This window comes from Solea senegalensis, linkage group LG19 (assembly GCF_019176455.1).
Source record: "Solea senegalensis isolate Sse05_10M linkage group LG19, IFAPA_SoseM_1, whole genome shotgun sequence".
Taxonomy (NCBI): domain Eukaryota; kingdom Metazoa; phylum Chordata; class Actinopteri; order Pleuronectiformes; family Soleidae; genus Solea; species Solea senegalensis.
In genome coordinates, this window is record NC_058038.1 from 9,480,374 (window position 1) to 9,493,996 (window position 13,623).

The 13,623-nt window shown below is 40.4% G+C and overlaps 3 protein-coding genes across 4 annotated transcripts in view; 2 read left to right on the plus strand and 1 right to left on the minus strand.

Annotated features, from left to right (window-relative positions):
• The window catches only part of map3k3 (mitogen-activated protein kinase kinase kinase 3), a 28,092-nt gene extending 24,380 nt beyond the window's left edge, over positions 1 to 3,712 (plus strand). Inside the window, exon 20 of the transcript XR_006362239.1 lies at positions 3,654 to 3,712. The gene's annotated coding sequence lies outside the window, so the exon portion shown is untranslated. The remainder of the gene's footprint in view (positions 1 to 3,653) is intronic.
• gjc1 (gap junction protein gamma 1) overlaps positions 1 to 13,623 on the minus strand; it is a 797,916-nt gene that overhangs the window by 645,753 nt on the left and 138,540 nt on the right. The window lies entirely within an intron of this gene.
• On the plus strand, positions 1,081 to 9,580 carry LOC122784982 (glial fibrillary acidic protein). The gene is made up of 9 exons (XM_044050464.1): positions 1,081 to 1,789; positions 3,654 to 3,714; positions 3,824 to 3,919; positions 4,017 to 4,178; positions 4,293 to 4,418; positions 5,645 to 5,865; positions 5,942 to 5,985; positions 7,467 to 7,549; positions 7,808 to 9,580. The coding sequence occupies exons 1-9, from the start codon at positions 1,272 to 1,274 to the stop codon at positions 7,847 to 7,849; spliced, it is 1,353 nt and encodes a 450-aa protein (XP_043906399.1). The 5' UTR covers positions 1,081 to 1,271; the 3' UTR covers positions 7,850 to 9,580.

Genomic DNA, 13,623 nt, shown 5'->3' on the forward strand with positions numbered 1-13,623 from the left:
GAATACGTCTAATAACCTGCACACAGGAAACACCCCAGAGTCCTAGATTCTCACTGGAGCCCTGACTACATTTTCACACCTGTGTACATGTGTGCTTATTGAATATAATAATATTTTTTTCATGATCTGAGGCTCAGTATATAATACTTAGGGGGGTTAATTTGCAGAAAATGAATATACAAACAAGTATGTTTGTAAGTGTATCATCTCTTAAAATGAAAATCTTTTTGTTTTCGTAGCCTCTCATTTGCACATTAGCTAAGTGTCTTGCTTTGTAGAGGCCGCCATTTTGTGCCGACATGTCTCTTCCGCAGCCCCAACAGAGACTCTTCTACTTCTACTGTCTCTATTAAGGCCAAACATGTCCCGTACATGTTTTAGAATATTATTTTATGAAAAAGTACTCACAGTAATTCAAAGAATAGTAATCAAATCAAATGCACTTTTTTTTTTTTTATCCCCACAACAAACAATTTATGAGTATTGCATCGGCCCTAAAACTCATCAAGCCAAAGAATATTAGTCAAGACCAGATATTAAAACAACACAAACGCTGTCAAAACAGGCACCATTTAACAGTATTACCATATTATCATTATGATCCATTTTGTCCCATGATCTAAAGAAAAGTCACTACAGCTGTGAGTGGTGGGTTTTCTCCCACATGTGCTTTGTCTCCTTACACAGTGGGATTTGGACCCATATCCTTTAGGTCCATGTATTGCATATGTGCCAGATTAAACACAATTCTCGTATTTTACTATCTGGGAATAATTTAATCCATCAATCTGTTTATAGATGACTAGATTAGAGTAAAATCTCCTCCCGACAACTCCACCTCTTTGTCCAATCTAACCGTGTTTCTGTTTTTGTGAGAGCGTATGTGTGGCCAGTTTGAATTGGTGACCAGACCCTGTCACAAATTCCTTTTCATTGAGCTGGAACAGAAAGAAAGAGAGAGACACAAAAGCGGGTGAAAATAAGAGTGAGATGGGGAGTGAGTCAGAGGCCCAGCGAGAAGGGAGGAGGAGAGAGAGGGAGAAAACCAAGAGACATTTATAGTTGAGTGGACGGGCATAGACAATCCCTGGCACACAGCTATTTGAGTGTCATGTAAACCACCCCTTCACTCTCCCTTTTTGTCCCATTCACTGCCTGCCACCCTCCCTTCTCTCTGCCCCACCCTGTGGCCTCCCTGCTTTGGACTTTTGGGGGTTCGCCTGCCTCTATAAAAGCATGGTTTGTGCCCAAGACAAACTTCATTCCCCATCATGGAGAGTCAGAGAATCCAGTCCTCATACAGAAAGCGTTTTGGGCCTCAGGGCTCCAGCATCACAGGAGGCAGAATCGGGAGCCTTTCCTCAAGCCGCCTCTCCTGGCATGGCACCCCTCGCACCTTCACCCACTCTAGCCCCATATCCAGAGTCTCCCTGGGCTCCACCAGCACCCTGCTCCTGGGGAGCACTGCGGACCGGCTGGACTTCTCAGCTGACTCCTTGATAAAGGCCCAGTTCAAGGAGAATCGCACCAACGAGAAGATGGAGATGATGGGCCTGAATGACCGATTTGCCAGCTACATAGAGAAGGTCCGCCTGCTGGAGCAGCAGAATAAGGTTTTGGTGGCAGAGCTGAACCAGCTGAAGGGGAAGGAGCCCAGCCACGCGGGAGACATCTACCAGGAGGAGCTGAGAGAGCTGCGGCGGCAGGTGGACGGTCTCACCTCTTCCAAAGCTCGGCTGGAGATAGAGCGGGACAATTTGGGCTCAGATGTGGGGACACTCAAGCAGAGGTAGGAGGAAAACAGGGTGGGGCATGTGGGGGTGGAGGCTCATGTCATGCTCCAAGTAAAGTAACATCAAACCTCTCTGTAGCGACTATAAATCCTAAATGTGAACGGCGCTGTGAGGCTGAGTTGGCCCTGAACCGTGACACGTGCGTAAAAAAACACAACTCATCTTGAAGTCTGTCAAAGTTTAAGACTATTATGATGCAAATAACTAACATTTAACGGATATTAATACTGTAATGTGCCGGTCAACAGAAAATTACAAAGCCAAACTCACCCTCATTGTCTAAACTACCATGTGCATGTGGTGAACAGGTGAATCTATCAATGAAACCACACCCCTGTGCCCAAAGTCTTCAAAAAGATATAATTTAGATAAAGATATAATCAGATATTAATGCAACTAATGATAGCGTCCTGTCCACTCTTCTTCTTTCTTGCACTTTTTGATGACGACAAAAGTAAAGTTTATATAAAACAGCTGACATTCATAAGAAATGACCCTGGAAACTCACACCATTGTGAGCTACACGTAAAAAAGGAAATACCCATAAAGCTTGTAAACTCAAAGTCATCATTTATATTAACCGACATTAACTGAATTTCTATAACACTGTAGTGAACCTTTATGATGTTTTAATTATTGATCTGCATCTTTGTGGTTGAAAGCTGCAGCAGGCAGACACCCAGCACAACACGAAGGTTGCTTGCAGATGTATTTTCAACAACCTGTGTTAAACTTTACTTTGGCTCAGTGTTCTGTTGGTTGTTTTGGCATCAGTGTGAGTCATGTTGAGGTTTTTTGTTTTTTATTCTGAAAGCATTTATATGCAGATTTGGGTTCTGTGTGACGTGTTGGAATGCAGATCACTGGGCTCTGCTGGAGCTTTACTCCACAATCGCTCTTTACAAACTTGATCCTGGCTCAACCCCTCATCCACACTGAGTGAGTGTGGAGGAATGAGGTAAACACAATGGTGGCTCTTCACAAAGGCAGCAGACAGTCAGGCAGATGTTTTCTTGTCCCCTGATACTACAAAAACACTGATTTCCTGTAGCTGCACGTCCAAGTGTTGTTGTTTTTTTTACCTATATGAGATGCACACATGTCGTAAATGTTTGATTTAATTTTGGTCAGGAGAATCTGTTCACCTCAGACTCCATTTGCTGCGTGAATCGTGATGGTCACAGCTGAGAAGGTCAAAGGTCAGCGTGAAGCTGTACAGATGTGACCATGAGCATTTAGGCTTCCATGTCTCTGTGCATATGGAAGATGGATTGCAGGGTGGTGTGAGTGTGTGTGTGTGTATGGATTCTTTGTGTATGTGTGTCTGTTTGTGAACTCGTGGGAAAGGCCTGTGGCTGTTAGATTGGAGTGAATGTGTAATGATGCGTAAGTTGCCCTTTCAGCTGAGCCCCTGTTGCAACACGGAGAGGGAGAGACTCACAGTGAAAATCTGATTGAAAAGCATGAAATATGTTTTCAGTCTCAATCACAGTCAGACTCTCCATTATACAGAAACGTCACTGTTACTTTCTGTCTCAGTGACTTTGAGTCATAAAGAGGAGGCAGGAATAAGCTATTACAATACTTTTCTGCACCGGAGTGAAACAAACATGAGTATAGTATGTGTTTTACTTCCAGTATCTCGATCTGAACATTTTTGTATTAAAAAAAGAAAATATTAATATTTAAATGTCATCATTTGCAGCTCAATTTCCCAAAAAAATCTATTTGCAGCTCAATTTCCAAAAGAAATCAATTTATAGAATATTTCATGAATGATAGCCGATTTTTTTTTTTGCCTAGTGTTTCGTTCAGCCTGGCTAATTCACGCTTGCATTTCTTTTTTTGTGATTTACTCAGACTGCAAGATGAGATTGGCCTCCGACAGGATGCAGAGAACAATCTGAATGCCTACAGACAGGTAATTTTCCTTTTCCTGGAATCATGATTTTAAACTCAAGGCATTCAGCATTTTGTCTATCAGTCTGTCAGTCTATCATTCCTCTCTGTGCCTCAATGTTTGCATGCAGGACGTGGACGAGGCATCTTTGAATCGCGTCCAGTTGGAGAGGAAGATTGATGCCCTGCAGGATGAAATAAACTTCCTGAAGAAGATTCACGAGGAGGTAAAAAGAAAAAGAAAGAGATCAACTTAAAGTGTAATCACATCAGCACATTTGCCATTTAAATACATCTTTTCCCAATATCCTTTCCCCTGTGTAGGATCTGCGTGAGTTGCAGGAGCAGATCATGGCCCAGCAGGTGCACGTTGACGTGGATGTGTCCAAACCAGATCTGACCGCTGCTCTGAGAGACATTCGGGTCCAGTATGAGAGCATGGCCACATCCAATATGCAGGAGACTGAGGAGTGGTACAAGTCTAAGGTCAGGAGACTCAGATAAAGCCTTTTATGAGGAATCATAAGACTCATATAAAGCCACGGAAAAATCAACACGACACGACTTTAGAAGCAGATGAAGTGTCTGTTTTTTCTACAGTTTGCTGACCTGACAGACGCAGCCACTCGTAACGCAGAAGCCTTACGTCAAGCCAAGCAAGAGGCCAATGACTACCGGCGCCAGATCCAAGTGCTGAGCTGTGACCTGGAGGCTGTCCGTGGAACAGTATGTCCACTTAACTACAAAAACAGAACTGTGCCAAACTTATTTTTTTTTTTACTATATATGATCATTATATTTCAGTTAATGAAAGCTGTGATAAGAAGGACATGATTCTCTTAAACTTTATCTGAATGAGATTGCACTGGGTTGACAATTACTCAGAAAGCAGTGAATCAGTTCAATGTTGCTTCTCTATTCTGACACGTGGGACTTAAAATTACATACACAAGCTTTGAGTTTAGGGTGTTAGATATCAGTGTAGATATATATGTAGTACATGTAAAATAAATATCATTATTTACACTTGCGAACATAGTCCGTGAACTAAAGGAATAGGGGGAAAAGTATGTTTTTTTTTATTGATTTATATTAATATATTGTGGGTCTAAAAGGATTCATCACCACTCAGTCACAGCTTGGGGTCAATCATGCACGTGTCGGATGCAGCTGCACACCCGCCACTCATGTGATGCACTTACAAAAAAAGACAAACAAAGCCATCAAACACAAACAAACAAGCTGTGCAGTCACCACAAAAAAAGGAAAAATGCAATTTACAGGAAGATTGGTTTGAATTGTTCCACAAGTGCATGTGACTGTGTGTTCGTCTGTTTGCCGTAACCAGACTCTGAGCTGCACAGGGAAGCCACAGAGCACATCGAGATTCAGCCACTCACTGTCTTATTGTCATTGTTGTCTCCACTGGTTTTCCTGCTACTGACCACAGCATAAAAAAATACACACACAAACAGTTGGATAGAGGTCATGTGCCCATTAGAAAAATGGTCCATACCTCATTGTCTTTGAGTAAATGTGTAATGTTCCTTTTATAATCTATAATTTATTTGTAGCATATGGAATAATTTTGCTGCTATCACAGCAAACATACTGCTCAGCATAAATAAGGAAGTTTCATTTGTGTAAGTTATTATATGACATTAATTTAACTGCTGGAACCAGTGAGAGAGAGAGAGAGAGGGTAAAAGACTAAAGAGTAGTAGTAGAAGGTAGAACAAACAGTCGATAGTGGAAACAGCTGAAGGAAATAATAAAAGACTGTAATTGTGAGAGTATGTGGTAGATTTAAAGAGGTGGATGTAATTAAACCAGAGTAATGAAAGTAATAAAACTGCGAGTGTTGGCAGCAGAATTGGATTGAAAGTTAGTTTAAAGTAAAGGCGACAACAGTAAATTAAAACCCCCCGGTTACATTGTCTCTCCTCCTTCAGAACGAGTCTCTGGAACGGCAGCTGCGGGAGATGGAGGACCGTTTTGCCATGGAGACGGCCGGTTACCAGGATACGGTGAGTCGCCTGGAGGAGGAGATCCAGGCCCTGAAGGAGGAGATGGCGAGGCACCTGCAGGAGTATCAGGACCTCCTTAATGTCAAGTTGGCCCTGGATATTGAGATCGCCACCTACAGGAAGCTGCTGGAGGGAGAGGAGAGCAGGTGAGACACAGCCTGGTGGATCACAGACAGATGTAAAGAGGTTTGTGATGATGATGATCTTTGTTTGTTTCTCCAGGATCACAATTCCAGTTCAGAGCTTTTCCAATCTGCAGTTTAGAGGTCAGTATCAAAAATGAACCACATGTTTTTCCCTGTTCTGATCTAGAAACCTTTGCATTTTGGACACATTGACAGGATACAGTCAGATTTGTTGTTAGGGAATTAGAAATTCTGTTGTATGATGGCACTGCAACACTGTAACATGCATTTATGATTCTCAGAATTAAGAATTGTACATTTGACACTTGTTTTCCCTGTACTTGATTTTATGTGAAGTTGTTTTTAATTTGTCTGCTTGTTTTAATGTAAAGCACACCAAAACAGCAAAAGTTATGTAAATGAACCAAATATAAACATGCAGTGTTTGAAAACCTCCCTAGTCCTACCCCCTGTTTTTCTTTCTTTCTTTCTTTTTAAATATACAACACTTAAAGCCTCAGAGAAACATTCAAACTAAGCAGCTAAAAGGAAAAAGAAATGTACACAAAGAAAAAAGTCACACTTTACCAAACCATGTTATTCCAACATACCAGTTTGAGCAGTTATTTTGAAGATTTTGAAGTTCTCCATAATTCCATCCGTTCCATAAAGTTGTTCCATATATTTAGTTATTTTGTGGTAATAGAATGTAGTATCAGGGAATATAGGATATATATCTGTGAAAGGTACTGTACAAATACACTCTATTTATTTTTCTGATGAATGGTCATTTTCACATTTTTAAAAAGTCTTAGGTAAGTTTATGGGAGAGGATCTAAGGGTAATATAAGGACATTTGTTATAGCACTCTTGCCTTTGCAGCAAGAAGACTCAGGTTCACGACCCAGTCAGAACAAGGTCCTTTCTGCATGGAGTTTGCATGTTCTCCCTGTGTGTGTGTGTGTGGACTCCATGTTCTCCATTTTCCACCCACAGTCCAAAAACATGCAGATTTGGGGATTAGGTAGATTAGACACTCTAAATTGACCATAGGTATGAGTGTGAGAGTGAATGGTTGTTCGTCTCTATTATGTGTGTCCCTGTGATGGACTGGCGACCAGTCCAGGGTGGACTGTCCAGGCTCGGATTGGCACCAGTGACCCTCCATCTTTCAAACACATTTGCCGGCAGGAGCAACGTGCAAAAGTGTCTTGCCCAAGGACACATGGACACGTATAGATTAGTGGAACTGGGAATCAAACCCACAACAACCTCCGTGGCTGAAAGACGACTCGCTCTACCCCCGGCATCCTCTTGGTAGCATAAATATGATTTTATGATTGTGATTGTGATGATTTTCTTTATATCTCAGCACTTATTGCTTTTTTTATTGCATGTTGAAGACCTTCAAGATGAAAATGATTCATATCATGTGACCTTTTTTTCATTAGGAAGTCACATAGTGATTAAAACATCCTTTGGTGTAGCCAAGATGGTTAACAGTGACTAGTCAACCACATGAACAACAAGCATCAGAAAACAATTAACACAAAGTGTATAATATAGTTTGACAATATAATTGGATGTCTTCCTCTCTCTATCTCCCTCTGTTCTTATTTTAGACACTAACTTGGACACCAAAACCCCAGAGGCTCATGTAAAGAGGAGCATCCTGGTCAGAACAGTGGAGACAAGAGATGGAGAGGTACAGCATGTGGTGTTCACAGAACCACACACACACACACACACACTCTTATCACTTATCACTGTGAAACAGGCCAATCTGCACATTGCACCTCGTAGCCAGTCCCTCTGGAGGGCAATGTTGAACCCTTCTGCAGGTTTTCCCATGTCTCACATTTTCTGTGGCTGACTTTGTGAAACTAATCTAAAAACTTAACAGAGACGTTTTGTTCCTTCCACTCTTATTTTTAACTCTGATCTTATTTTCAACTCTTTTCAGATCATTAAGGAATCAGTCACGGAACACAAAGATGTTCCATAAAGATTGACAACCAGCTCTCCCATCTTGGAGGATTCTGAAAGCATACTGTCACCTTTTTTTTGGTTTCCAAACCCCAAAGCTGCCCTATCAGAATCATTTTATCGTTTTATTTCATTTTCATCCTTAGAATAATCCATTTAATACCTTACAATCACATGATAACCGTCACATTCTGTGAAACTTCATCACAAAAAAGTCAAATTTAGCTTCTTCTTCTTTCTTTTTTACAGTTCCACTTTTAGCTTGAGCTTGAACTCAAAGTAATTCATCTTACATGGTCTGTAGTTTGTTCCAGAACTGTAAAATACTGGGGATCTGTTTAACTTTAACTCACACTGACAGCATTGTTTCAGATTATCTGCCATAGACGAGGCGTTGAAACGTAGCGATGGCGTTCAGCTAACACACAGTGTGAGTGAAGGTCGACGTGTGGTGATTGTGTACGTGAACTTTGGTGAGTTTAAATACAAGTGAGATTTGGGGGATGACAGATGTCATGGTTGGATTAAGGCATGGGAAGAAGAGATTTGTGTATGTCACAGTGTTTTTTTGGCAGGATGACAGGTGACTCTGGGCTGACTTTATTTAACCCTCGACTGGTGCTATTTTACATTTCAGTGATTGTACTGCGGCAGATGTCTCTGCCACTGTGGTGCACAGTAAAGGTCTTGCACATGTCAGGCTTTGTAGACAGACAGGTTTGAATTGGACAGAACTAGGGATTTGATTTCAGACCAGCCGCAAATGCTTTGGATGTGGAAGACTTCACAACCACCTGGTCTTTATGCTAGCAAGTGGCAACCAGCTGTGAATTTTAGATTCCTCACACCATGTTTTGCAGCTGGATGGTCTTGATTCTTTAGATCTGAGGAAAGGTCTATAAGCAGGTGTGCAGGCCCTTTTATAATTTACAACCTGACTTTACCTCTGCACCCAAACCCAGCACACACTCATCCTGCGGTGTCTTCTGTCTCTTGCACACAACCTGATAAGACATCATCATTTTTTGACACCAGGATGTGTTAGAGTGTGCTCACACGTGTCTAGCAGTAGTGAGAGGACAGGACAGGACAGGACAGAGCCGTGGTCAAAGATGTGGAGAAAGCTTCCTTTTTCTTCCAGCAAATTCACCTGGTGGTTTTCTGCAGTGTTTGACTGATAGCACAGAGAAGGAGAGGCGGGGGGAGAGTGACGTGGAGATAACCTTCAACAAATCCCACAGCCCAGCAGGACACCAGGAACATTTTTTATTTTACTTTGAAGGAGAGGATGTTAGGGTGACAGATGACAGATGGATGGATGAATTGGTGGATGGATAGATGAATGTCATGGCTCAGGCTCTGCAGTCCAGGCTTTATGATTTGTTCTGGAGGCTGCTGACAGGAGCCATGTCGACAGACTCTGCACTAATGAGAGTTCTGCTGCGCTCAAACTGTCTTTCTCTGTGCTCATCGTCCAAGGACACACTGTGATTCGTGTGCCTCACACCTTTTTCTCCCCCCTCCACATCACACAACGCTCACTTTTCTGTTCATATGGATAACTCGCAGCCCTCTGCTGTCTTCACTTTGTTTGTTTTGTTTTTTTCTTAAATAGATATTAAGACTCATAATAGAGTCAGACACGCTGCTGAACGCTGTTATGTGAACATAACATTAGTTTTGACAAATGCTACAAGCTGTGATATCATTTTAGGTCAATAACGACAATAAAAGAACTTGTTTGTTAGAATGAATGCCTGTTGTTTTTAATCAACATTTGAAACTGTCATGGTGGGGGTTTTTCCTCTCACTGAGCCGAGGGTTAAATATACTGTACTGGCGGTTAACTTCAGGGCATTAGAGAGTCGACACAGATAGAGTCAATCACCGCTGATTGTATCTGCCAATCAGACAGACTGCACTGCTCAGCAGATGGTTCACTTCCTCTAATTTCATGGTGCCTCACACTGTCAGTGTCGCTGTTTATTTGTCGAAGTGTGGCCTAATATGAAGAGATGGCGAAGCATGAACATAGAATAGAATAGAATTTCTTGTCATTGTACAAGACAAAGGAATAAAGGAAACAAATATTTAGAACACACAGTAATAAATAATATGTATAAGATATACCAAGAAAGTACCCTTGTAGTGTCCTCCTGATTACCATACATGTTTTGTCCTCTGGGGTCAAAAATGTCCCCGCCTGTCTCACGTCAGTCCAACCACAAATATTTCCCTGTGTTTTGGAATTTAGGGCCAACAGACCTTGTTTATGTAAAAGTATACCCTGTTTCTGAGTTAAAATAAAATGAAACAATTATTTTTGACTATTTGATCACAGAGAGGAGGATGTTTTTGAATCATTTCAATCGTTTTAATGGCAGCAATATTAATAATCACACCTATTTGTCCTCTGGGTGATTTAAAGAATATAAAGAGGAATCTTCACCTAATTCTGTGTTACACCATTAATGCCCACTTCATTCAAACACATTAACACCATTTCTTTATTCCATTTGGAATTTTAGGGAAATAAAAAAGTAACTTTTACCTTGTTTTTGAGTAGAAATAAAATCATCAATTATTCTGTCGTAGGATGAAAGATGGGAGGAAAAACTCTGGTCAGGTCACCATTCCATCACATCAATTATGACTGTAAAGCTTGAAATATTAATTATCACCCAACTTTTTAGTATTTAGTTTATTCCAGCTCATTACCTGACATAGATCATGACAACATTAATTTCCAAATCATTTAAAAAGAGGGTGGAGTGACACCCACAGGATCTAATCTGAATACTAATTATACATATTAAATTCGATTTTTGGTGATTCTCATGATTTTCTGTCTGAGTTTAAGGTCTACGAACCACCAGACTTCATCAACCAGACAGTCCTCAAAAGACGCCCCTATGTGTGAATTCACACTGCTTTTAATTTAGTTGCTGTAATCATTCCTCTGTTCATACCACTCTATAAAGACAAAACTCGTTCCTCTCATGAGATACACCTGCAGTGCAGTGCAGACGCACCTTAGGAAGCCTGTTTAATTTGATTTACTCTGCTGAAGCATGAGATCTATTTTTTACTCAAGGTTGGAATCACATTTTAGAGTTGGACGTCCACTCACATGTTGACACAGGTGAGCACATGACTGACACCAAATACACCAATAGTCTGAATCCCTACATCTGTATGTCTCAAAAATATGTTTTGTTCTCTGCTCTTAGAATATGTGGGTTTAATATAAAACCAAGTGCACAGTAAATGATGGTGGTAAAGTAGCAAGAGAATTACAAATTCTAAAGAAGAATAAACACCTTTTAGAACAGTGTTTCCCTGCTCCAGCACACCTGATTCAGATGAATGGCTCGTTCATCAGCAGGCTTTTGCAGAGCTCGATGATTAGCTGATCATTTCAAACAGGTGTGTTGGATCAGAGCAACATCTAAAACAGCAGTCTCTGAACATCTAGTGTGGCCAGTAAAGGGTCGGTCAAGTGAAAAAAATCTTATGAGATATGTGGAATGGCAGTTTCGCAGAATTTCAAAATAAAAGTGTCTGTGTCGACATGGACCCGATATACAGTTCACAATAAAACATTTTTATGATGCAAAATTAATATATTGTTCAAGAAACCATGCAGAAATAACCTGTTACAACTTAATGTTAAGTCATGGGCAGCTTTCATTATTACTTTAACACAACAATAGTCAACTTTAACACAGTAAATAAACAGATCACAGAGCTATGAATGTTTATATCCTCTTTTTTTTGTTAGTCTACAGGCTTTTATCACACACTTATTTAATTTAAGACAGTAGTGAAAGTATGATAACATCAGAGGCTCAAATGCATCCTTGTCAAATCAAACTTTGAAAGAAGTAACAACTGAACACAGGGTTTAGTTTAGCTTTAGTTTAGTTCACATATAGCCTCCGTGCTCACATGATTTGACCGTGTTGTGACTCGGTGTGTGTAAAGTACAGTATGTATCTCTTTTGTACTCTTTCTTATCAGAGGAATGGAAGGTCTCAGGTCTGCACTGAAGGTGACTCTGTGCTGAAGGAATTCCAAGCAGATAAAAGATCCCAGTGTGACCGGGGTGGCGGGTAATGTCGTCTGGCTCTGGAACACTTTTACTGTCCACTCCTGCTCTGCAGGGACAGGAAAGGGTGACGGAGACGGGCATTTTTAAGTTCATTATCTCCTCACAGCCGGCGCGGTGACAACTGCTGCCATGTAGGCCCCAGAGAACACGGACACACTGGAGCTTGTTAGAGGATGCCTTTTTTGTAAGAATCGCACGAATATGGACATCAAAATATCCTTCAATATACTTACAATGGCAAAATGAAATGTCACTGTGCTGTGTAATGATTTTGTATTTAAAACAAAGTAGAAGAGTATTGAAAAGAACAATACATGTGACAAAAAGTCAAATACAAGTGTAAACTATTTATAAAATCATAAAAAAAAGACAAATGTAAAAATCCACCAACATAAAATGTACTTCCATCCTCAAAAGGGTGCAGATCTGCATTAAAAACATCCTATTTATATAAAGATAATACCTGTATTTTGCTGCTTCGTGGATTGAAAACCGTTTTCTTTTCTTTGCTGCTTTTAGAACAGACTGAAAGAGGCAAATAGATAATAAAATTAATAGCCTTGCTATACAAGAATCTTGCAGGGGATTTTCAACACTCAACAGATTCAGATTCACCATGTCAAACATTGCACAAGATTCCCCTGACATCTGTGCAGCATTCTTTTAATAAATAATCTAATTTAAATACAAAACAAGGTATCATTTTAAGTTTGCCGCAGCAGGTTTGTGCACATTCCTGTCACACTTGACTCTCACACCAAAGGGTCACGGGAAATCTTGTTGGTTAATTTTAGTCCTTGTGTCATCGAGGCCGTTGAGAGAAAACACAGAACAACAACCTCAGCCTGAAGCTACGTTCATTCTGATCTGACTGAACATCTGTATCGGTCAACACACACACACTACTTTTCTTTGGACTTGTGAGATGTGAAGGTCACCAACCGTCAAGCTCATGAATAGAAATAGAGACCCTCAGGTGTCTGTTTTAATGATTTAAATTACAATATGTCACATTAAGACTCCCCTAAAGCCCAAATATTAAGAATTTTTGAGTTAAGATGTATTAAATAAGAGCAGTGGCACTCGGTTTTTTAAATAAAACAGAGCATTGCATCTCCTCAGCAAACTTTACAACCATGGTTTTCTTCCTCTTTTTCATGGTGACCTTTCTGTTTTGACAGTTTGCTTTCTCACTCGGTTGTTATTAAGATGTGATTCACAACAAACAAAGACAGAAAACACCTCTGCATTTCTTTGTCTCAGTTTAACAAAGCAGGTTTGTTTTGTAAAACCACACACAGCTACGGTGTGTTGTTTTAAAACACTTATCGTGTCTAAAGATTAATATAATACTCCAGAAGTGTGAAGGCAGTCACAGCCAGAGATGCTGCTATTTTTAAGCACAGGGACTTGTGATGTGAGGAGGGTCTGCACTCCGTCAGTGTCAGACAAGTGTCAAGGCCTCCACAGTGCAAAAAAAACCCACATCTTCAGGAGTTGGATTTCAAAATAAAGCATCCTTTTGCTTAAAAATAAACCATCTCAGTGACTTTTTTTGAATGGATTTAAGGATTTACCATTGTACGTATACTTTTATCTTTTTGTAACCTTGAATTTTAGGAATTTTACTTTATTTCATTGCTATAACTGACATCATTATTAGTGGATTTACTAGCTCGATG